The sequence below is a fragment of the Myxine glutinosa genome, chromosome 7 (assembly GCF_964187855.1).
Source record: "Myxine glutinosa chromosome 7, kmMyxGlut1.1, whole genome shotgun sequence".
NCBI classification, from domain to species: Eukaryota; Metazoa; Chordata; class Myxini; order Myxiniformes; family Myxinidae; genus Myxine; species Myxine glutinosa.
The window spans coordinates 41,148,898-41,172,714 of record NC_136267.1 but is presented as its reverse complement, the minus strand read 5'-3'; the positions used below and the strand labels follow the sequence as shown (position 1 = coordinate 41,172,714).

The following is a 23,817-nucleotide window of genomic DNA, read 5'->3' as shown; positions in this document are numbered from 1 at the left end:
ATCCTGTTCTTCCGCTCTTTCACTCCCTCTCTCTGTTCTCTTCACCCTCTCTTTTGCTCAAGGTCAACTGCCATCTGCTTGGAAATCGGCCAACACCACCGCTTTGCACAAAAAGGTGCAAAAACAGATCCTAGCAACTACAGACCAATCAGCCTTCTCCCAATTATCAGCAAAGTCATGGAATCCATCATTGCTTCGTATATGAAATCTTTCCTCTTTTCCAATGGCTTGATCTCTGATCATCAATTTGGTTTCAGACCAGGTCACTCTACTCTGGACATGCTGCTTCTGCTGTCTCAAAAATGGATGGAGGTCCTCAATGCCAAACAGGAAATTAGAGCTGTCTCCCTCGACATATCACGTGCCTTCGATACGGTCTGGCACCCCGCTCTGCTCACCAAACTCTCCTCCTTTGGTATCCATGGAAATCTCCACGCATGGCTGGCGGACTTCCTCTCTCGTCGTAGTCAACGTGTGGCCCTGAATGGGTTTCTCTCATCTCCTCTTCCTGTTCAGGCTGGAGTTCCCCAAGGCAGTGTTCTGGGCCCTGTGCTTTTTCTGGTCTTCATCAATGATCTCTCTGACTCTCTTGAAAATCCTCTCTATCTCTTTGCTGATGACTCCACTCTCTGCCGCTCCATTCCTCATCCCTCAGATAGGCAGTCTGCAGCCTCCTCACTCTCTGCAGACCTGGACAAAATCACAGACTGGGCAAACAAGTGGAACATGTCTTTCAATCCTGACAAATCTCACACTCTTACGATGTCTCTCCGAAAAGACCGACTGGACAACCCTCCCATCTACTTTCTGAATAATCCTCTCCAAGAAGTTCTGTCACTCAAGCTTTTGGGTCTCACTATCTGCCATGATCTTTCCTGGGAAAACCACATTTCCAAGCTGACCTCCAAAACCAGTCGCCGACTGGGCATCCTCCGTCGTGCGAAGTCCTTCCTTGGCACACCTGAGCTCCTCACCACATACAAGGCTTTCATCCGCAGCTCAATGGAATACTGCTCTCCCCTCTGGGCTGGTGCTCCTGCCTCACACCTAGCTCGTCTTCACGCTGTTGAAACCAAAGCGTTCAGAATCATTGGAATCTCCCGCGATGACGCTATCTCCAAGGGCCTTTCACTTACTCACCGCAGGTAGGTTGGTGGTCTTTCCGTCTTCTACCGTCTCCTCTCCGGCCTTGCTCCCCCAGCTCTCTCTGGGCTCTGTCCCCCAAATATTCCTACAGGTCGCACAAGATCTGCCTGCAACCCTCTTATGGTTAAACTGCCAAAATCAAGACTCTCTGCTCACCTTCACTCCTTCATTCCTCTTTTCTCCCGCCTCTGGAACAAACTCCCTCACTCTCTTAAATCCCACTCCTCCCTCCAGGTCTTTAAAACGGCTGTTCACCACCATCTCTTATCTTCCCCAATCCAAAACCTTGATCTTTTCTACCCCCGCTAATTTCACCCCAAATCCACTTTTTTGAGGTGACTTTTGTCTTCTTTCCTGGAAGTCCTTGGTGTCCTTGCGTTTTATACCTATCCTGCCTCCCCCCAGGCCCTCTCCCTCCCACACATCTCCCGATGTCCCTGCTCTCAAATGTTGTGTTTGTGTGCTTCCTCCCCTTCTCTCCCCATCTTGTTGACCGCTCCCCTATTTATATACTTTGTTTGCTTGTTTGTTTGATTTGTTTGTTTGATAAATGTTAGCTCTTTCACGAGCCTCCACTCTGTATACAAAAAAAAAAAAAAAAAAAATCCAACCCATTGACTTGAAATTTAAACAAGATTTGCATATTGGGTCACTGAATTGGTTTACCAACCAAAAGCTTGTAAGCGTATTGTTTTTTAGGTCCAAAGGGCAATGTCACAGTGTCTGATTTCACAAGTATCAGGCTATAACCACTTTTTGGGGGGAGGAGTGATTGACATGCTGATATCATTCTTTTATCTCTAACCTTTTCTTGGAATACCCAGATGTGAACTGGGGATCATCGACACAGGCGCTGTCATATCAGCAAGCACTGCAAAGCGCCCTACGGCTGTACGGCGTTGAGGAACATGTCAAAAACTTCCGGTTTGTTTATACTTATTGATATTTACTTTGCTTTGAAGCACATAGCAACTGTTATACTCGATATCAAACAAATTGATCGATGTCATAAGAAAAAACAGTGATAATGCTTTTACTGTGATGTTTTGAACATTTCTACCGACACGCACCACTTTCTTTCTCCCCCCCCCAGTCCCCAGTGCCTGGTGCTGACTGGACCTCCCGAAATCCGTCCAGCTCTCACCGATTTTGTTCATGCATTTACCAAAAATGTGGGCCTCATGGTGTGCGGCCACGTTGTGATGGTACGCTTATCGACTTGGGGGCTTCAGTAAATCTGCCTTATGATGTCGTTGCTAATCTGGCTTCTTCCTTCATATATCCAACTTCAGAATGCACAATGATAACAGTTTGACTGTATGGATGAGAATTATCATGGCAGCTGCAGCAATAAGAGGATTTTAGGCAATTTTATAAACTTTCAAAAACTATATAATTTCAGTAAAACTCTTCATGGACATGGATTTTTTTTTTTTTTAAGATGAAAAGCAAATTTCCCAAATTTGTGGGTGGGAGAGCAGGACTCCAGGAATTGTTCGTCATCTGCATTTGATTCACCATCTCAGACTTAATCTCTCCTTGGTAACCAACACAAGGCCGAACGGCAGGTGCATGGGAGAAAGCACCATAAACTAGGTTGCGCAACCCTCCTAAACCACCTGCTCACCCTCTCCTCTTTTGAGATGAATTCCAAATATCAAATTGATTGTTGTCGATCTGCCCTTTGTCACCAGGAAGTGTTTACTCTGCTAGAGTTGGCAAATGGAACTTGGGTTTTTCGATAGATTTTTTTTTTTTTCTACATCGTACAATGTGAAATGCCACGGTAAAATCCCACTTGGAGGAGCGATCTCATTTTTACAAATTACACACGCTATAATAAAATGTGTGTTTCTCACTATCAAAGATTTGGAATTTCAGACAACTTGCATGAAAAACCAGGATGAAACTTGGAAAATGAGCAAGGAAATGGAACAAACTGGTGGTCTTCCACCGTAGATGCTTGAGAAGTATTTTAAAGATTTTATGGCCAAATAGGGCAAGAAATGAGGAAATAAGGAGGACTGGGGAAAGATATTCTGGCACAGGCCAAATAACGAAGATGACGATCGGTAGGACAAAAGGGGTCGGAAGATTGCAATGGTATAATGAGAAAGCAAGAGGACATTTGATCATAAAAGTCATGTTTTAGACAGCAATGGGGAAAAGTAAGAGGAGGATGCTAATAAATACATGTAGAATTGCTGAAACTAAACTTCAATTAGAAAGGGGAATTGCCCTGAAGTGTGCAGAGGACTGCTCAAGATCGAATAAGATGGATTAATCTCGTTGTGGCCTATGTGCTGAAAGGCATGAAGGGTCCTAAGTAAGTAATGAAATGTATAATTTTCTTAAAATTAAAAATCTTGTTCAGCAATTGAAACAAATTGAATAAGATGTCATGGCCGCTTCATTAAGCAATATTTTTGGCCAAACAGGAACTGCAAGTCCAAACCACAAGTGCAATGTAGCTTTAATTTATCCTTTATCAATGTACCATTGGCTTTGCAGAGCGTTGCTGCTGTCAAGAATATTTATTGGAATGGGTTGTGCTGGGTGGTTTGCCATCCCTCCCAGCAGCCGGTCAGGGCAGGAATTTGGGATGCCGGCGATAGGTCGCCTACATTTTCACGAGAGATGCGAAGGCATATTTAACGTCCACCAACAAACAGTGCTGGCAGACTGATACTCTGGCTTGGCGTCATTCTCATGGACGGCACGCACATGAAATCGACCTTCTCGCGAAACACCAGGGGGTGTGGGAGTGATGTCATGCCTGTGCAACGCGAATGCTAAAGGGCATCCTTTTATCAACATCTTCACCAGGGGGCTGCCAGTGGGGGCACGGTCCTAGAACTCCTAGCATAACAAATGTCTTGATACAATTGGCCACATAAAGTATCCATTATAACGAGATTATACTGTACTATTAATAATTTAATTGACAAATCATTTGGAACGAATGCACCTGATATAGAGTAATGGAAATTGCACCAAATACTTGTGGGACATTGACTTTGACATCAAACGTTGCGAAACCATTGTTGTTCCTTTGCAATGCCATTCAAAATACTGGACATGTGGTGTTTGTTTTGCTTATTTGGTCACTTTCAAGATGAATTGGACTGGAATGTTGTCTCTGTAAACAAAGTACTGCGATTGCTTGCAAGGCACATAAAAGGAAGGTCATGCTTTGGATCCTAAGCTTGCACAGCTTATCTCTTTTTAGTCGCTCTCAGCCAAGAACTTTGATTATTTGTTGTTCAGGGGTCCAGACGTACACTACCCAGAGAGTTGGCCGTGCACACGGCACGTCAGCACACAGTTCTGCTCCAGCGCTGCCGCAGTGCTTTCTACACTGGTGTCGGTGGAGAAAATCTGCGCGAAGGAGCCATGCACCTGCTCCAGGTATCACTGAAATGTTTGCTCTCACCGTTTCCCTTTGTGTGCTTAGATTATAATAGTTCCTAATTGGCCGTCCACTATTTGGTCTCCGCTCACGCCCCTCCCCCTCCCCTTACACCCACCCTAGTCCTCCCACCTAGGTTGTAAAAACATAATTTTTGAGTCCACCATCACTCATTCTGTTGAAATACATTTACGGCTTTCTAATTGCAATCTTATTGGGCTGGGGGGTCAATTGCATTCAAACGGGAGATTGCCAACAATAGTTTTAGATGCCTGGTGACCATACTTACTATAAATTGCAGTTTTCTTGTTGTTTTATATGAAGTGGAGGCTCATGTAAGAGCTACAATACAGAACAGGCCACAACATAGCTTGGAGGACAAAATGGTGAAAAGGAGGTAAACACCAATAGCAGGGGTAGAGGGACACAACATAGGGATCCTTGCAAGTAGAATGGACATGAGGAAGATCAAATAGAGGGGGAGGAGGACACATGGGGTGGGTTGGGGGGGGGGGGGTTGAACCAGCTGGTATAAGTTCAAGCACAGCAAGAGGAAGAAGGGAAAACCCAGGGATGAAACAGAAATGGAGCAAAAAGGGGAAAGGATGAAGAGGGCGGAAAAGCACAATAACCACAAAACGAAGGGGGGGGGGTGCGCTTTGGGTGTGGAGGTGGGGGGGGGGGGTGGTGTTAACTAGGGTTGAAACCAAGGATCATGGGTATGTATGGGGGTGGTGGAGGTTGTGAGCAGTGGTGGTGAAGCCCTGGAGGGAAGGGTGAGATTTAACAGACTGAGGAAGTTGGTTCCACAGGTGAGAGAAAGGAGGTATAAATGATTGGAGATGAGTCGTGATTCTAGATTTTGGGAGTTTAACCAGAAATGAATTACTGGCAGACTGTGTGCGACAGTGAAAGACCTGATGGAGATTGTGCAATGAAAGGGCAAAGGGCACCAAATCATAAAGGAGCGGTAGAAGGTTGAAAGAACAATGACCTGTCTGGGATGCAAGTCAGGAGGTGTGAGGCGAGGCATGGGTCCTAGGCAAACGGGGACAGCAGTACTCTATCAAGCTGTGGATGAAGACCTTTTGTTGATAAAAGTTCAGGTGTGTAACCACCTTTAGAGGCCATTTTTCCCCGCAAGCGGGGGTTGGCCTTTTTCGGGAACCGTGGTTGTTGTTGTTTTTTGGTCCCCTTTTTTGAAGCAATGTTTTACGGCCGGATGCCCTTCCTGACGCCAACCCTTTTTGCCACCTTTAACGACAAACAGGGAATTACCAGTGAGGAAGGAATTATTTTGTGTCAAGGAATTATTTTGCACGACAGAGATAATGCTTTGCAAAGGCAACTTCAGATCATACCACTGGTTTTGGATATACAGTACCCTCCATAAGTATTGGAACAGTGAAGTCCAATTTTATTACTGCTATATACTCCAAAAATTTGGATTTGAGATGAAAATATGAATACGAGGTAAGAGTACAGAAGGTCATCTTTTATTAATTGGTATTTCTATGTATATATGTTTTACCATCGTCGAACAATCGCACTTTTTATTTTCAGTCCTCCCATTTTAGGTAAGCATAGTATTGGAACAAATGACTGACAGGTGTTTCTTGTTGCATTGATTGTTCACACATAAAAGAGCTGTGAATGGCTAGTCTTGGGTTTAGGAGTCTGCCTTTGGAATCTGCAGGCATAAACCAACATGAATACCAGATAACTTTGGAAGCTGAAAGAACAGAATAATTCAATTAGAGCGATCGCATAAAATTGATTGTCGCAAATACAGCAATTTGGAATATCTTGACAGAGAAAGAAACCACGAGTGCACTTAGCAATAGACAATGGCCAGGTTGGTTAAGGAAAACAACTGTAGTTGATGACAAGAAAATCATCAGAGCTGGAAAGAAAAACCCCAAAACAACTGCCAGTGACATCACCAACAACCTCCAGAGAGACTGCAGTAATGAAAGCATCACAATCTACCGTTCGCAGAAGATTTTGACAACAGAATTACAAAGGCTCCACCACAAGATGCAAACTTCTGATCAGCACCAAAAATAGAAAGGCCAGATTAGAATTTGCCAAGAAGTAGAGTTGAGCCAGTGTGTTCTAGAATAAAATTTTATGGACAGATGAGACCAAGCTAAACCTTTATCAATGTAATAGAAATGCAAAAGTGTGGATAAAGGAAGGAACTGCACATGATCCAAGGCATACTACCTCATCTATGAAGCATGGTGGAGGCTGTGTCATGGCTTGGATTTGCATGGCTGCCTCTGGAACTGGCTCACCCATCTTTATTGGTGATGTAACAAATGACAGCAGGAGCAGAATTAATTTGGAAGAGCACAGAAACATTTTGTCTGCCCATGAACAAGTGGAAATCACTCCATTTATGACGACGAAAAGTCTGATGCCCGACGTGGAGATCGGTTTCTGAGGTTTGGGACATGGAATGTAGGGACAATGACAGGGAGATCAGGAGAAGTGGTGGAAGTATTGGTCAGAAGAAAAGTGGACATATGTTGTGTGCAGGAGACAAGATGGAAGGGAAGTGGTGTGAGAATGGTGAAGGGTAGGCAGGGACAGAAATACAAGTTTGTGTGGCAAGGGTGCCCAGAAGGCGTGAATGGTGTTGGTGTCCTGTTTTCTGAGGAGTTTGTAGACAGTGTGGTGAGTGTGACGAGAGTGAGTGATAGGTTGATGATGGTGAAAATGATTGGAAAGCTCTTGATGAACGTCATCTCGGGATATGCTCCGCAGGTTGGTCAGAGCGATGAAGAGAAGGACAAGTTCTGGTGTGCGATAGAGAAGCTGATGGAAAACGTGAAAGATGAGGAAGTTGTTGTGGTAGGAGGAGACCTAAATGGACATGTGGGAAGGAGTATGGATGGTTTTGAGGGAGTTCATTTGGGTTACGGATATGGTGTGAGAAATGGAGAAGGTGAAAGGATTTTGGAGTTTGCTGATGGAGCTGATTTGTTGATTTGTAATACTCAGTTCCAGAAAGAGGATAATAAGCTTGTTACATACACGTCAGGTGGGTCGACGACAACCGTTGACTACCTGATGGTGTGTAGGCGAGATAGGGGGCACCTCCGGGACACAAAGGTGATCCCGGGGGAGGAGGCTGTTTCACAGCACCACTTGGTTGTCTGCGACATAAGGTTGAAAGGTGCGAGGAGAGCTCGGCGGGTGAAGTACCAACCGAGAATGAAGGTGTGGAGGTTGAAAGAGGTGACAGTGAGGGAGGCATTAAAAGAGAGGCTGAGTAGGCTAGAGGATGATGTGGTTGAGCTTGAAAGTGGTTGGATGTCGATGAAAGATAGTTTGTTGGGAGCCGTTGGTGAGGTATGTGGATGGACAAAAGGACCACCGAGGCACTCGGAAACATGGTGGTGGGATGATGAAGTTGGAAAGAAGATTGATGAGAACAGGAAGAAGTTCAAGGAGTGGCAGAAGGCGAAGGGTACGGGGGCAGAAAAGGAAGAGCATGAAAGTTATAAGGCAGCCAAGAAGGCTGCAAAGAAAGAGGTAGCAAAGGCGCAGGAGGCATGTAGGAAAATGTTCGGAGAACGCTTGGATTTGGAAGAGGGTCAGAGAGCGGTATTCAGGATTGCAAAGCAGATAGCGAAAGAGAGGTGTGATGTGATGGGGGTGAGTTGCTTGAAGGATGAAGTGGGACAAATTGTTGTGGACCCAGATGGAATTAAAGGAAGATGGAAGAGATATATGGAAATACTGTTGAATGCAGAGAATGGATGGGATGGCAACATAGAGAGTAACCCAGTTTTAGGACCGGCAGAGAAGATAACCGAGAAGGAAGTTGAGGAAGCGATTAAAGCAATGAAGAGTAGAAAAGCGGGAGGGCCGACAGGAGTTGTGGGAGATATGTTGAAGGCAGCAGGAAATTAGGGTGTGAAGAGAATGACAGAGATCTGCAATCTGGTGGTGAAAGAAGGCTGCATTCCAGTGGATTGGGAACTGAGTACCATCGTCCTTCTATACAAGGGGAAAGGTGACCCTCTGGACTGTGGCTCGTATCGAGCGATAAAGTTATTGGAGCATGGAATGAAGGTATTGGAAAGGGTGTTGGAGAGGAGGATAAGGGAGAAGGTGAAGATCGACGAAATGCAGTTTGGATGTATGCCAGGAAGAGGAACGACAGACGCGCTTGTTATTGCGAGGCAGTTGCAGGAGAAGTACATGGAGAAGAGGAAGAAGTTGTTTCTTGGGTTTGTTGATCTGGAGAAAGCATTCGATAGGGTTCCACGTGAAGTAGTGACGGGCATTGAGGAAGTTAGGAGTGGAGGAATGGTTGATCAGAGTCGTGATGGCAATGTACAAAAGAGCGCACACAGCTGTAAGGACAAAGGACGGGAACAGTGGTGAGTTTGAGGTGAAGGTGGGAGTGCATCAGGGGTCGGTACGAAGTCCACTACTATTTGTAGCTGTGATGGAGGTGCTGCCTCGGAACGTAAAGGAGGGTTTACCGTGGGAGTTGTATGCAGATGATCTGGTGTTGATTGCAGAAAGTATGGATGGACTGAAGGAGAAGATGAACAAGTGGAAGGAATGTATGGAGATGAAAGGTCTGAAGGTGAATATCGGAAAAACAAAGGTGATGGCAAGTGGTAAAGCATGTGGTGAGGTGGAAAGAACTGGGAAGTGGCCATGTGCTATGTGCAGGAAGGGTGTCGGAGTGAACTCAATTCAATGTACAATGTGCGCTGAGTGGGTTCATCAAAAATGTAGTGGTTTGAGAGGGTCATTAACCAGTGTGGCAGCTACATTCAAGTGTAAGGTGTGCACAGAGGGAGCTGCAGATGGAGGAAATGTTGAGTTGGATCTTGGAGACGGTGTGAAAACATTTTGTTACCTAGGAGACATGCTGAATGGAGAAGGTGGATCAGACTCGGCAACGGTTGCTAGAGTGAGATGTGCATGGAAGAAGTTTCGGGAACTTAGTGGGTTGCTGACGAGGAGGGGAGTGTCGTTGAAGCTGAAGGGAAAGGTGTATGCTGCATGTGTGAGAAGTGTTATGATTTACGGGAGCGAGACATGGGTAATGAACATAGAGCAGCAACGAAGGCTGGAAAGGGTGGAAATGCGAATGGTTCGGTGGATGCGTGGAGTATCGTTGAGAGAGAGGAAGACAAATGAAGAATTGCGAAAGATGATTGGAATAGAGCCTGTGATGGATGCTGTGAAGAGAAACAGTTTGAGATGGTTTGGTCATGTGGTGAAGGATGAAAGTGACTGGTTGAGAAGAGTGATGGAAATGAATGTGGAAGGAAGTAGAGGACGGGGAAGACTGAGAAAGACTTGGCTGAAGAAGAAATGCGGGCAAGGGGGTTAACAAGGAGAGATGCAGAAAATAGGGCAAAATGGAGAAGATTGTCATGGGGACCGCAAGGCTAACCCCCGCTCTTGCAGGGAAAATGGCCTTTAAAATGCCTGTTGTTGTATGTACAAGAAAATGCCTCCAAACTCATTGAGCGGCACTTCACCATGCAGCAAGACAATGACCCAAAACACACTGCTAATGTAACCAATGAGTTATTCAGGGGTGAAAGTGTCAGGTTTTAGACTGGCCAAATCAATCTCCTGATTCAAATCCAATTGAGCATGCATTTCTCTTGCTGAAGAGGAGACTAAAGTAAGAAACCGCCCAAACCAAAAAACAACTGAAAATGGCTGCAGTAAACGCTTGACAAAGCATTTCAAAGGAAGATACCAAGAGTTTGGTGATGTCAATGGGTCACAGATTCGATGCAGTTATTGCATGCAAGGGATATGCAAACAAATACTAACTATTGTACTACTTTAATTTAAGTTGATCTATTCCAATACTTATGCTCACCTGAAATGGGAGGACTGAACATAAAAGTGCTATTGTTCTACAATGGTAAAACATATATACAAAGAAATACCAAGAAATAAAAGCTGACCTTCTGTACTCTTGTCTCGTATTTATCGTTTGACTTCAGTACCATTGATAGGGTACCTGAAGTACCAATGATATTGGGAAAGTCTCGTAACTCTAGGGGAACCGATTCATCACCAGGGAATTCAGCCAAGAAATGAGGCCAAGGTTCTCAGCAGTCTCCTCAGATATCACGTTCTCCTGATTCAGGTTGACCAGCCCACATAAAGATATTGTTACGGACTGCGGATTGGATGTTATTTACCGAGCGGAGGTAACCGCGGCCGAACAGTTGTTCCCCCTTTCTTCCCGACTCACCCGATTCACCCAGACGTTGGCCAAATCGCGCTATGCTAAATCAATGATGGAAAGGACACGACGACTGGGAAAGAGGAAACGACGCAAGGGGGGTACAGTTCTCAAGACCTCCGGAGGAGGGTATAATTACAGTGGTGGAGAAAAGGGGGTAGATTACAAGGCAGAGTGAGGTAAAGACACAGAAGAGATGGGCACTTAAATGCAGTCTTATCAATTCCCCGACAGACCACGGACAAACGGACAAGGTAGACTTACACAGGGATTGATGGCAGGAAGGGACAGGTAGGTCGATGGCACAAGGTGCACCTTGGCTCGGGGACAGGATAAACACAGTCCAAAGATACAGGGAGGTGGCACAGCGCTCGGAGGGGACGTCTTGCTTTCTCTCAGCTCGGCGCGCATCTGACGTCACCTCCCTCTCACTGCGCATGCTCAGCGGGGAGTGACACGCCCTCGGCTGGTTGGTTCCGCCCCACTGGGGCCAGTCCGCCGCTTCCATTGGGTGCGGGGGTTACCGGGCTCCGCCCTTGACGAGGAGCCAACAGGGAGCCCCTGTTTGGTAACCCCGTCGAGCACATGTCCGATGGCGGCTCGTTGGGAAGGCCTGGTGCCCTCCCACCACCCCTACCAACCAAGCCGGAGTGAGGACGCGCACTCCCTGCGCTCGTTGTTGTTGTTGTTGTTGTTGCTGAACTGTGAGGAAGAGCTGCGGGGAGGTATTGGGAGGTCCTAAACTTCCTAACGGTGCCATACAATCACATTCTGGTGCAACGAAGGGTCAGAATTAATGGAAACGAATCCTTAACTGACATAGACTAAGAATAACTAGCAAGATGTCCTATAGTTGTCTTACATGAGATGCGGTGAACCTGGATGCGACATTTAATGGGGGAAATAGGGGGAGGTCGGGTCTACAGAGTGTTGTTTACAGAAAATGGGACTAGGGAATGGGGGATTGGGGAGAGTTGGGAAGTATTGAGGAAATAGGGGAATATTTACAAGCGGATATGGATGGATGCAAATCCCATATCCGCAACACTGCACCCTGCTCGACCTCGGGGCGGCCCGACCCGATAAATTTTTACCTACTTTAGTGTGGCACTCAGATGTAGTTCCCTCTACTATTAACTCAACCCTGAGTGCGACAGTTTTACAGATGTTCACAAATGAGTAAATATGTCCCCCTGCGACGTTGCACCCTTCTCCTAACAGAAACACACCCACAGGATAACCGAATCGCGGAAAGCATCCTCAAACTAAACATACAGCCGGTAGGGAGCATCATTTATACAAGACTACACTGATATTTACACTACGATCCAGGACCTGTTCTTTGAGGAACAAATGCAGATGTTATGCATAGGGAGAGCACGCATGCCAGCATCGATACACCAACCCACGAGTGCCCTGTGGCCCTACGGCCTTTAATAATGTGCAGAGCACCCCTCCCAAGCACCAAAAGCACCACCCCATTATGCACAGTCAGCACCATCCGGTGCACCAATAAAGTGTTCATAAAAATGCACAATCAAGTGTCCATGGTCACCGGTGGTGTCGCAGCCGGCCGATGTTCTGCCGCTGGTCTTGCCTTCATGGAGTGCACTTGGCCTTCTGGCTTCTTTAGAAATAAAGAAAGGCGCCAACCGCGTCCATTTCTGAATTGTGGCTGTCAGGGGGCCAACTAAAAGTGGTTCACCTGTATGGCAGAGGTGCCACGTTGACCCAGAGGTCCATCAACGGGTGGTGCTTGACCGCAAAAGAACTGCGGTCCATTGTGGGTGGCCACAAAAATTGCGGTCCATATGGTGTATCGATCCAGGCAGCAGGCAGCGGAAGTACAGGCCCACAACTGCGGAGCCAGCACCTCTCTCTCCTCTCTCTCTGCCCCAAAGCCAGATCCTCGGAGGTGGGAGACAAAAGAAGACAGGTGAGTAAGGTGGTAAGGGCGCAAAAGTGCATGCAATATAAGGTAATGCACCCTGGGGGCACATGGGAACCAGGTGAGACAGGTACGTTCCTACCGTATGCCCCCCCCCCCCCACCAGGTAACCTACATTGCCCCTCCCTTACCCCTTACTGTATCCACAAAACACAACACTACCCATAAACAGCTACTTTACACATCAACAAACGTCCCTACTGTCTTCCCCGTTCCTCCCATAAACCAAATTCGTCTTCTCTCCCTCCTAACCAATCAAATTTGCCATTTCCAACTCTCATCAAAATTTGCCATCTCCAATTCATCATCAGTCCCTCCTAAGGAGGGAGAGATGGAATCACCCCAATGTCTCATCCACGTCGTGATGCGTCTCACAAATCCAAACAGCAATTCTCCTTTCCTGCAACACAAAACAAAGGAAACACAGGTGTGGAGTCATCATCATCACCTCAGGTAAGTGGCTGTGTATGGTGCGACAGGTTCATCAATCCTAACTATTTCCTAAATGACTTTAACAACTTTACATTACCCGGGGTCTTTCTCCTGCCAAACCATTGGCCCTCATTACCTTCGCAAAAGCGGAAGGTTATGTTTTGATCGCTGTGTATTTATTTGTATGTCTGTGTGTGTGTGTGTATGTTATTCGCATAACTCAAAAAGTATTCAACCGATTCGCATGAAATTTGGTGGGATGATAGGTTATTATCCGGGAACCATTTGATTAGATTTTGGAATCGATCGGGTCAAAGGTCAAGGTCAAGGTCATGAAAAGGTCAAAATCGTCTTTTTATTTGTCATAACTCGGTCAATTCTTATCCGATTTGCATGAAATCAGCACCAAACTGTTCACTGTTCTGTTCCCTACACTCCCATGCCAAGTACAGAACAGTAGCTGCGGCGAAGGTATGCGCTCTACCGAGTGCCCGTTCTAGTTACTCTATGTGGTTCGAAGAACCAAAATCCCATTGACCATCTGTGGTGCACACCATCAATTTGGGTCTCACTCCCCGATTCAACACTCGGTGCTCCCGCACAATTTCGGTGGCTGGGTCGTGTGACGCTCCCAGCTGGTCCGCCCACCTGCACACCTCCACCACTGTTGTTGCCTACCGAGCTCACCTGCTCCTCACCCTAACCTAAACTAACTGGGGAAGGCCCTCTCGCACTCTCACCCCCTCGGTGCCCTCTCTGGCACGGGCTGCCCGATCCACACCCGGGATCCTCAGGCACCCACTGACACTAACGGCTCCCAGAGCCCACCTGCGGCCTCACCTGGCCGACATCTAACAGTGGCGGAGTGCCCAACCATTCACACTCGTACTAACAGGCCACACGACCAGCCAATTTCACCACACCAATGCACCCATCCACAATACCATTCTGCAACCGCACCACAAATGCCAATATCCAACCACAATTTACCTATACCTTCTAACTACTCTTTAAACTACCCTCCCCGGGTACTCGTGAAAGGGGTCCACTCTTCCCCCATCCACACCTTCGCACCATGCACACCACTCCGTACCACTTACTCCAACTCTCTCCACACCACTCATTCTCTGCTCCATATATTCCACACACCTGTACTTGCACACCTGTGCTCTCATACTTGGTGCCGCCTGCACCCTTTTCTCCCCCAAGCGCATTCGCGCTGATCCACAACACTCACTACTCACCATGACACTCATCCGCAATGCTCTCTCATTCATCGCTTGTACCTCACACACACCTCGGAGCATTGCCTCACCAATGCCTCATTTGAAGCTGCTCACCAGCACTTCCATTCATACTGCATCATCTGCTCTGTCTACTCCCTTCTAAAACTCGCGCTCCTCCGTCTTCCCTTACACTCAGCGCTCCCGTCATTATCAAACACTAAGCTACTACGTCCCCACTACAGGTACCAAGTCTCTTACTTAAATCTGGTCACCTATAGTCACCTCTAGTCCCTATCAATATAACCAAGCCCTCCCTGGCTCGGTTGTCATAGCCACCCCATAAACTATAGCGCATTTGCCCCCATCATGGGAAGGGTGGCAGGGATGCCACCCTTACCCACCGGGCCCATTGCTCATCAATCCCCCAGTCCTCTGGCACTAATAAGCCCCCCTTATTCAGAGGTACTGGGTCCCGCCTCGGCATCTAAAGCCGAGGCAATCCACTGGGGCGCCTGCTCGCCGGTGTAAGGCTTTCTAGTTTCCCGGGGTCTGGCGGGGGGGTGTCTGGGGTCGGCTAACCCGCTCCCCCCTGGGCGGAGTTGAGGACCTCAACCGCCGGGGATCATCCCGGCGCGTGGCTCGACAGTGCCGCGCCAGGTGACCCAGACGGTTGCAAGTATAGCACCTCACCTGATAAGGTGCTTGTCTCCGGAATTCCAAATTCCCCCCCCTGAAGGTCCGAATTGGATTACCCGCTCGTGGTCCACCGCGGGCCACCTCCGGGGCCGCCTGCCATGGTCCAGGTCCTGCCAGGCGCTGGTCCACCAGCCTCCGGACCATGCCCGCCAGGTCAGGACTCACGTCGGGGGCGGGCCCCCAAGGGGGTCCTCCCTCCATCGGGGGTCCCACCTGGCGGACCGCCACTGCGTGACGCTCGCTCCCCCGGGCCAGGGGCCTCGCTGCTTCTCAACGGGCTGCAGCGTCAGCCGCCTGGCTCAGAGTCTGCGGGCGCCACATGGCGAGCTGTTGCCGGAGCTCAATATCCGGGAGGGCCTGGATAAAATGGTCCAGCGCCAGGCTTTCCCGGGAATCCGCTGCCATGTTAGCATGTGCGATCCCCACTGCGTGGCGAATGTCGTGGGCAAGTTCCCCGATGGCTTCCTGGGGCTTGCGTTTTCGCAGCGCGAGTTGAGCTTTAACAAGCTCGCTCTGCTGTTCAATGCCGAATCGATTAATTAGGGCGTCGCGGAGGGCTGGCAGGGTGAGAGCACCCGGTGGTAATGCCGTCAGCACCTCCGCCGCCGCGCCGCGCAATGCGGCCACCAGGTGTACTCCACCTTCGTCCTCACCCCAACCGTTGCCCTTACACACACAGTCAAACTGCGCCAGGTACGCTCGTAGATCACTCTTGCCGTCATACGGCACGAGTGGGACCTTGTGGGACCACCTCGTATGCGAGTCGTTGCCCGCCTGCCGGACCCTGTGCGTCGCCCCTTGCGGGGTCAGCGCGGGGCCGAACCGGCCGGGCCCCCACAGTACATTACCCCCAAGGGGCTCCCGTGCCTCCCCTGTCCCTCTAAAAACTACCCCTGTTGGTGTCGATGCATGGGTCACGCTTCCGCAACCCGCTACCCATTCCATACCACCACAACCTTGCTCACTCACACCTCGCACCTCTCCCATCACCGGACCCTCTTGCTCGCACCCTCGTTCCATACACTCCGGACCAGCCATACACCTCACTCGTGGCCTCTCACGAACATCCGGGTCCATCTCGACCCCCAAGCTTATTAAATCACCTGGCGCATCATACGCACGACCATATTGGTCACCACTTACACCGGGTCCTCTTTCTCTTCGCTTCTCCTCCATCACCTGCGAATCCCTCATCCGGTTAATGAGCACATCATCACGATCCGAACACAGACTTTGGACCAATTCTTTTACTTCCTCTTTTATCTCTTTCTTATCCTCTCTCCGTCGCTTCTTAATTTCGCTCACCCCTTCTGCCACTTCTTCTAATTTCTGCTTCACCTCCTTCATCTCCTCGTGCGCCCCCTTAAGTTCTTCCTCTAACTCCACCTTATTTTTTTCTATGTGCTCCCGCACCTCCCGCTCTTTAACCTCCATCACCTCTACCACCTTGTTCATTTTCCTCGTCAGGTCCTCATGTACCGTCTGACACTCTTTTTTAATTACCCCTACGTCCTTTTTCATCTCCTTCTGTGTTGATTTTAAACCCTCTATTACCGCTGTGTTCTTCTTTACCTGGTCCCCCAACTCCTTTTGTCCCACTGTCAGCTGTTCTACTCCCAGCGTCAACTCCTCTATACCACCTTGCAATTTTACAGTCCCCTTTCTCACCTCCTTCTCCATGCGCTCCTCACAGTGCCTCACCTCCTCGCGCACTCCTCCGACCTCCTCACTCACACCTCTTCTGATCTCCCCTCCCATCACTTGTATCTCCTGCCCAGATGCCACCCTCATCTGCTCCATTTCCTCCCTGTGAGCATCCAATTTAGTTTCTACCCCCATTCTGACCCCCTCTATCTGCTGCCCCATTTGTTTAACTTCCCTTTCCGCTTGGTCCCTCATGTCCCTCAATTTGCCTTCCATACTGTTTTCTAACCCCTCTAACCCCTTTTTCATCCCTTCCATTTGATTCTCTTGAGCGGCCATTCTGTTTTCTACCCCCGTTAACCCCTCCTGTATTTCCCCTAATCTATTGTCTAATCCCTCAAATTTGTTGTCTAGTCCCTCAAATTTGTTTCCTAATCCCTCTATTCTACTCCCTAACCCTCCGATCTGGGCCCCCATGTCCTCCCTCAATTTCCCGCTATTGGACCCCATCCTTTGTTCTAACCGTTGGCTATTGGCCCCCATGTCCTCCCTCAATTTCTCGCTATTCTGGGCCAACAGGGCCCCTATTTGCGCCATGAGGACTTGCATGTCCATCGGCGGCACGGGTACCGCTACTGCAATCCCATGCGCGGCGCCGACCTGTTGTTCGCGCTCCTCTTCCCCATGCCTGGCGCCGCCATTTTGCGAACCTGCCGCCCTCACTGCTTCGCTCTCCTCATGTCCCTCAATTTGGTCCTGGATCGACCCTGCCTCACTCTCCTCTACCGGCACCCAGCCGTCCTGATCTCCCATAGCGCGACTTTCAAAATTCGGGTTTTTGTAAAACAAAAGCAATTTCGGTACTTTATAATTTTGACCAAATTTTGTCTAGATGTTTTTTTTTTTTTAATTTGGTTCGGGCCTCGTATCTCACTCCCCGACACCAGTTGTTACGGACCGCGGATTGGATGTTATTTACCGAGCGGAGGTAACCGCAGCCGAACAGTTGTTCCCCCTTTCTTCCCGACTCACCCGATTCACCCAGACATTGGCCAAATTGCGCTATGCTAAATCAATGATGGAAAGGACACGACGACTGGGAAAGAGGAAACGACGCAAGGGGGGTACAGTTCTCAAGACCTCCGGAGGAGGGTATAATTACAGTGGTGGAGAAAAGGGGGTAGATTACAAGGCAGAGTGAGGTAAAGACACAGAAGAGATGGGCACTTAAATGCAGTCTTATCAATTCCCCGACAGACCACGGACAAACGGACAAGGTAGACTTACACAGGGATTGATGGCAGGAAGGGACAGGTAGGTCGATGGCACAAGGTGCACCTTGGCTCAGGGACAGGATAAACACAGTCCAAAGATGCAGGGAGGTGTCACAGCGCTCGGAGGGGACGTCTTGCTTTCTCTCAGCTCGGCGCGCATCTGACATCACCTCCCTCTCACTGCGCATGCTCAGCGGGGAGTGACACGCCCTCGGCTGGTTGGTTCCGCCCCACTGGGGCCGGTCTGCCGCTTCCATTGGGTGCGGGGGTTACCGGGCTCCGCCCTTGACGAGGAGCCGACAGGGAGCCCCTGTTTGGTAACCCCGTCGAGCACATGTCCGATGGCGGCTCGTTGGGAAGGCCTGGTGCCCTCCCACCACCCCTACCAACCAAGCCGGAGTGAGGACGCGCACTCCCTGCGCTCGTTGTTGTTGTTGTTGTTGTTGTTGTTGTTGCTGAACTGTGAGGAAGAGCTGCGGGGAGGTATTGGGAGGTCCTAAACTTCCTAACGGTGCCATACAATCACATTCTGGTGCAACGAAGGGTCAGAATTAATGGAAACGAATCCTTAACTGACATAGACTAAGAATAACTAGCAAGATGTCCTATAGTTGTCTTACATGAGATGCGGTGAACCTGGATGCGACATTTAATGGGGGAAATAGGGGGAGGTCGGGTCTACAGAGTGTTGTTTACAGAAAATGGGACTAGGGAATGGGGGATTGGGGAGAGTTGGGAAGTATTGAGGAAATAGGGGAATATTTACAAGCGGATATGGATGGATGCAAATCCCATATCCGCAACAATATTATGGACCTCCGCTTGAATTCCAGTGAAAGATCTGTGGAAGCAACTGGGTTAATGATATGGTTTGAGTAGGTTCTCAGGATTCTATTCGACTTGCGAAGTTCAGCCTTAATCGGTAGTCTTTGAAAATCCCTGAGTGAGTACATTGCACCTGTATAAATACGGACGGTAATGTTTGCAATGCCACCGACACGGGCAGTGTGGGACCATTTGTTATCAACCTTGTATATCCAAAGAATCTCGATTGTTTCCTGTTGTTCCTTGTTTTCTCCAACATCAATTAGGTGCGTTTTTCCCAGTCGCTGTCGCCGGCGACACACCAACATTGTGGTTTGGGCGTTTGCAATAGCAACAGGTGGAGCCCATTGCAGGGCATTTTCCTTGGTTCCACAAATGCCACTCGTCCTTGGTCAAACCTGCAACATGCTTTGAATTCCTGCGGCTATGATCACGAGGCACAAGGCTTGGAATGCGATTTCCTCTGAGCTGTAATGGCTGACACTTCAGTCTGGTAGTTATCGTCATTTCGCACGATGTGAATTTGCTTGCGAGAAAACTCAAACTGCTATCCAATCTCGAGTCTTTGCTCAGGTCAGTCCTTCACCTTGATTCCGTAACCTTTCTTTCACCTTGGGTTCAGAAATGCCAGCATTGGTTGCATCTATTCAAATGTCTTTGGGATCTGCATACTTGCAGTCAGAGTAGTCCTCAAATCCTTGGCAAAGTTATCAAACGTCTCACCCCTTTTGTTTACACTGTCTAAGCCAGTGCCGGGCAATCCACTTGTTCTTTCTCGGATGCACATATCTTTCAAAATGGGTGAGCACCCTGTCGGGATCATCTTTCTCAGTTTCCCCCCATTTGAAAATCTTGTAAAGTTTTCGCCCATTAGCAACGATCTAAGTGCCCAGCCATCCAGCCTTTTGCTTTGGCATTACCTCATATAGTGGGCCTGCGAACACGAACTAAACATGGTCTTGAAACCGAGTGAATTCTCCAAATAAATCCACTGCATCCCAATCGATAGCTGGCTATTCGAAGTTCTGAAACAACATACCTTAGGATGGTCATTTGTCGAAAAGCAGCGAATTAGGTTAACTTCTGACACAATGTAAGATAACTCTTTTATTGTCAAACCACAGCTGTGTGGCGTGTTCTCGTGAGATCTCGCTTGAAAGAGAAAAATAAAAAACAGGAGAGAAAAAGGAAGCGAAAAAGGAAAGAGGTTTTCTTCACTCAATATACAGTCATGTGAAAAAGTAAGTACACCCCATGTAAAGTTTTGACTTTTTCAATATATTTCAACATAAAGCTATTTGATCTTCATTTCAACAATATTGATAGATAAAGGTCATACAATATAACAAATATCATGAAACATTTACATTTTGTAGTCCATTGTATAATTTAAATAAACATAAATGCAAATTTTGCATGTGGAAAAAGTAAGTACATCCTTGGCTCTAATAGGTGGTGTTGCCCCCTTTGGCAGAAACAACCTCAAGTAGGCGTTTCTTATAACTGTCTACCAGTCTCTGACATCGACTGGGAAAAAATTTTGCCCACTCCTCCGTGCAGAATTCTTTCAGCTGTGCGATGTTTGAGGGGTTTCTTGCATGCACAGCTCGTTTCAAATCCCCCCACAACATCTCGATGGGATTAAAGCTGCCCCAAACCATAATATTTCCACCACCATGCTTTACAGTTGGTATCAGGTTCTTGTGGTCAAATGCTGTCTTTGGTTTTTGCCAAACATGTCTTCTGGTACTGTGGCCAAATAGCTCTACCTTTGACTCATCTGTCCAGAGCACATTGTTCCAGAAGTGCTGGTCTTTGCGTCGGTGTTCATTGGCAAACTTTAGTCTTGCCCTGATGTTCTTTCTGGACAGCATAGGTTTCCTCCTGGCACACCTCCCATGTAGATCAAATTTGTGCAGCCTCTTTCTAATGGTAGACTCGTGCACTTTGACATCAACAGTGGCAAGAGCTACCTGTCGGTCCCGTGATGACGTTCTGGGGTTCTTAGAGACTTCTTTCAGCATCTTACGGTCTGCTCTCGGGCTGAACTTGCTGGGGCGGCCTGGCCTGAACAAGTTGGCAGTTATTTGGAATCTTCTCCACTTGTCGATGATCTTCCGGACAGTCGAATGATTGATTTCAAATTGTTTGGAGATCTCTTTAAATCCCTTCCCAGACTCGTAGGTATCTATAACCTTCTTTCTGAAGGCCTCAGAGAGCTCTTTTGATCTAGGCATGGTGACGCCGCACACTTCAACAACAAAGAGCAAACCAAACTAAATGTCTGAGGTTTAAATAAGACAGGTTCCTCCAAGATCCTCTCTAACGATGTTCTAATCATTTGCACCTGAGCTGGTGCACCTGATTCTAATTTTAGGTATTTGAAGTAGTGATAAATGTAGGGGTGTACTTACTTTTTCCACATGCGAAATTTGCATTTATGTTTGTTTAAATTATACAATGGACTACAAAATGTAAATGTTTCATGATATTTGTTATATATCACCTTTGTCTGTCAATATTGTTGAAATGAAGATCAAATAGCTGTATGTTGAAATATGTTGAAAAAGTCAAAACTTTACATGGGGTGTACTTACTTTTTCACGTGACTGTAATTGTTGGAACAGTAGAAAAAATTAGCTTTCATGCTTGGGCAATATGGAAAAGGAGGAAGGCCCTGCTTAAAGCTTAGTTAAAAAAATACACTTAGTTATAAGAATCAGTTATTCCAAAAACAAAATTCAGATTTCACTCCAGATTTCGATGCTTATTTAGTCTACGGTATCCGATCCACAAATCCAAATCCAGAGTTCAATTATATGCTTTAATTGGTCTGTGAGAGGTCATCATGGTTCTAAGATGCATTTTTGAATAGGCCAAAACAAAATGGTGGTTTAAGAGCCCAGCTATGTAGCAAAGAGCTGAGCAAGATGGCACACCGCCATTTTGGCAAGGCATTTATATGGCATATCCCATAGGGTAAAGCCATCTCGGACAGTGTTTGTCTGCCCGTATGGATGTCCCTCACAAACGTACACCAATCGGAGCTGAGGATCTGGTCACATGGCAGGGGTGATGTGATGTGATTACGTCTGTGATGTCTTTATGGCGTACGACGGCTGACTCCACACACCGCCATTTTGATTCCTATGCCGTTCAGGCTGACCATATCGTCGAACCTGTCATATATCACAATCTGCATGCTCTACCTTTTCGTTTTTCATTCAGTGTGAAACACAAACCAATTGTTAGAATGACCAACAAATATTGAAAGCAAAGGTGTTGCGGATCTTCTAATGACACAGTATGTATAGGTCTTAGGCTTCATGCCTTCATGTCTCACCTTTGGGCCGCTTCAGACAAATTAGCCCAGGTTTCTTAATACAGTAGTATCGTTTTTGTAATAATAATAATAATAATAATAATAATTATTATTATTATTACTAGGGCATGCCCGTACTATATATATATCTAAAATTATATCCCCCCCCTCTATTTACATGAAATGGTTTGGTCCATTCGCAAAGCCAAAGCGAACGGCTTGCGAGTACGGTGACAATCCCCCCCCCTCTATTTACATGAAATGGTTTGGTCCAAAGCGAACGGCTTGCGAGTACGGTGACAATCCCCCCCCCCCCCTCTATTTACATGAAATGGTTTGGTCCAAAGCGAACGGCTTGCGGAGTTTGGTAAAGAAATCGCCATAGCTCGGTAACTACTTCTCCGATTAATTTCAAACCTTGAAAAGGCACATCCTCGGGTCCCCAGCAATATACCTGGGAAGTTTCAAGTATATCGGACCGGTAGTTGTCGAGAAACAGCGGTCACAGACAAACACACAGACATACACACAGACAAACACACACACAGAGATTACTGGAATTATAGATAGATTATATAGTAAATATAATCGTAACAATGCAATTCATTTGTTGTGATTGCAAAGTTACTGGATTGAAGCTGAGGATGGTTCATTGATGACTCAATGAGAAGTGGTTTACTAATTATCATAGGAGCAAGGAATTAGCCTCAGTGTATTAATACAGTCACCTCATCTTCATAATAATAATAATATTAATAGTAATATCGTAAATATAATCGTAACGATGCAATCCCTTTGACGTGACTGTAAAGTTACTGGATTGAAGTGTTGTATGGTTGGTTCATTGTTGACTCGAAACATATGGAATAAACCAGTGTCTCGATGCAATCTCTTCACTTCCATGGTGACACACAGCTTAGAGACTTAGAGTTTGATGATATGGTCAGCCTGAAAAATTTAATACTTGCATTATTTGTTAACTGGTATCTCCACTCAGGTCATACTATCCTCTTCAACTAAATTATCATACAAGCCTGGCTACGCTGCTATTAGACTTTTAGTCTTGTTTTATTGTGAAGAGCAACCCCGACAATATCTTCAAAAGGAGTGTTTATACACACCCAAACACCCAGTTTTCATTCGTTCACTCCTTTGGAGTTACATAAGTATGCATGCAAAGTTTGGGTTCGCTAGGTTTCATGGTTTTGGAGTTATGGAGGAGATGCACACGTAGACACGTAGACACACAGGCACACACACAGTGACTGACACACTCTCTATTATATATATATACGTATATAGATACGTATATATATATATATATATATATATATATATATATATACATACATACATACACACACACACACACACACACACACACACACACACACACACACACACACACACACACACACACACACACACACACACACACACACTACCGGTCAAAAGTTTTAGAACACTGAAATTTTTCCAGTTTTTATTAAAATTTACACAGTTTAATGTCTCAGTGCTCTGAAATTAAGCATAGAACAAATAAACAATTGGAGATAAAAAAGAAATCATAGAATCATTTTGTTTAACAAAATTTAATTTACATTTTTGACTCAGCAAAGTAGCCACCTTTTGCAGATATAACCGCTGAACACAC

The 23,817-nt window shown here is 46.9% G+C and overlaps 1 protein-coding gene across 4 annotated transcripts in view; it reads left to right on the top strand.

Annotated features, from left to right (window-relative positions):
• LOC137413502 (solute carrier family 12 member 2) overlaps nucleotides 1–23,817 on the top strand; it is a 172,510-nt gene that overhangs the window by 50,498 nt on the left and 98,195 nt on the right. For all 4 annotated transcript variants that reach the window (XM_078781572.1, XM_078781571.1, XM_078781573.1 and 1 more), the window contains 3 exons: nucleotides 1,971–2,070; nucleotides 2,240–2,351; nucleotides 4,414–4,554. In XM_078781572.1, the coding sequence (XP_078637698.1) occupies nucleotides 1,971–2,070; nucleotides 2,240–2,351; nucleotides 4,414–4,554 (353 nt within the window). The remainder of the gene's footprint in view (nucleotides 1–1,970; nucleotides 2,071–2,239; nucleotides 2,352–4,413; nucleotides 4,555–23,817) is intronic.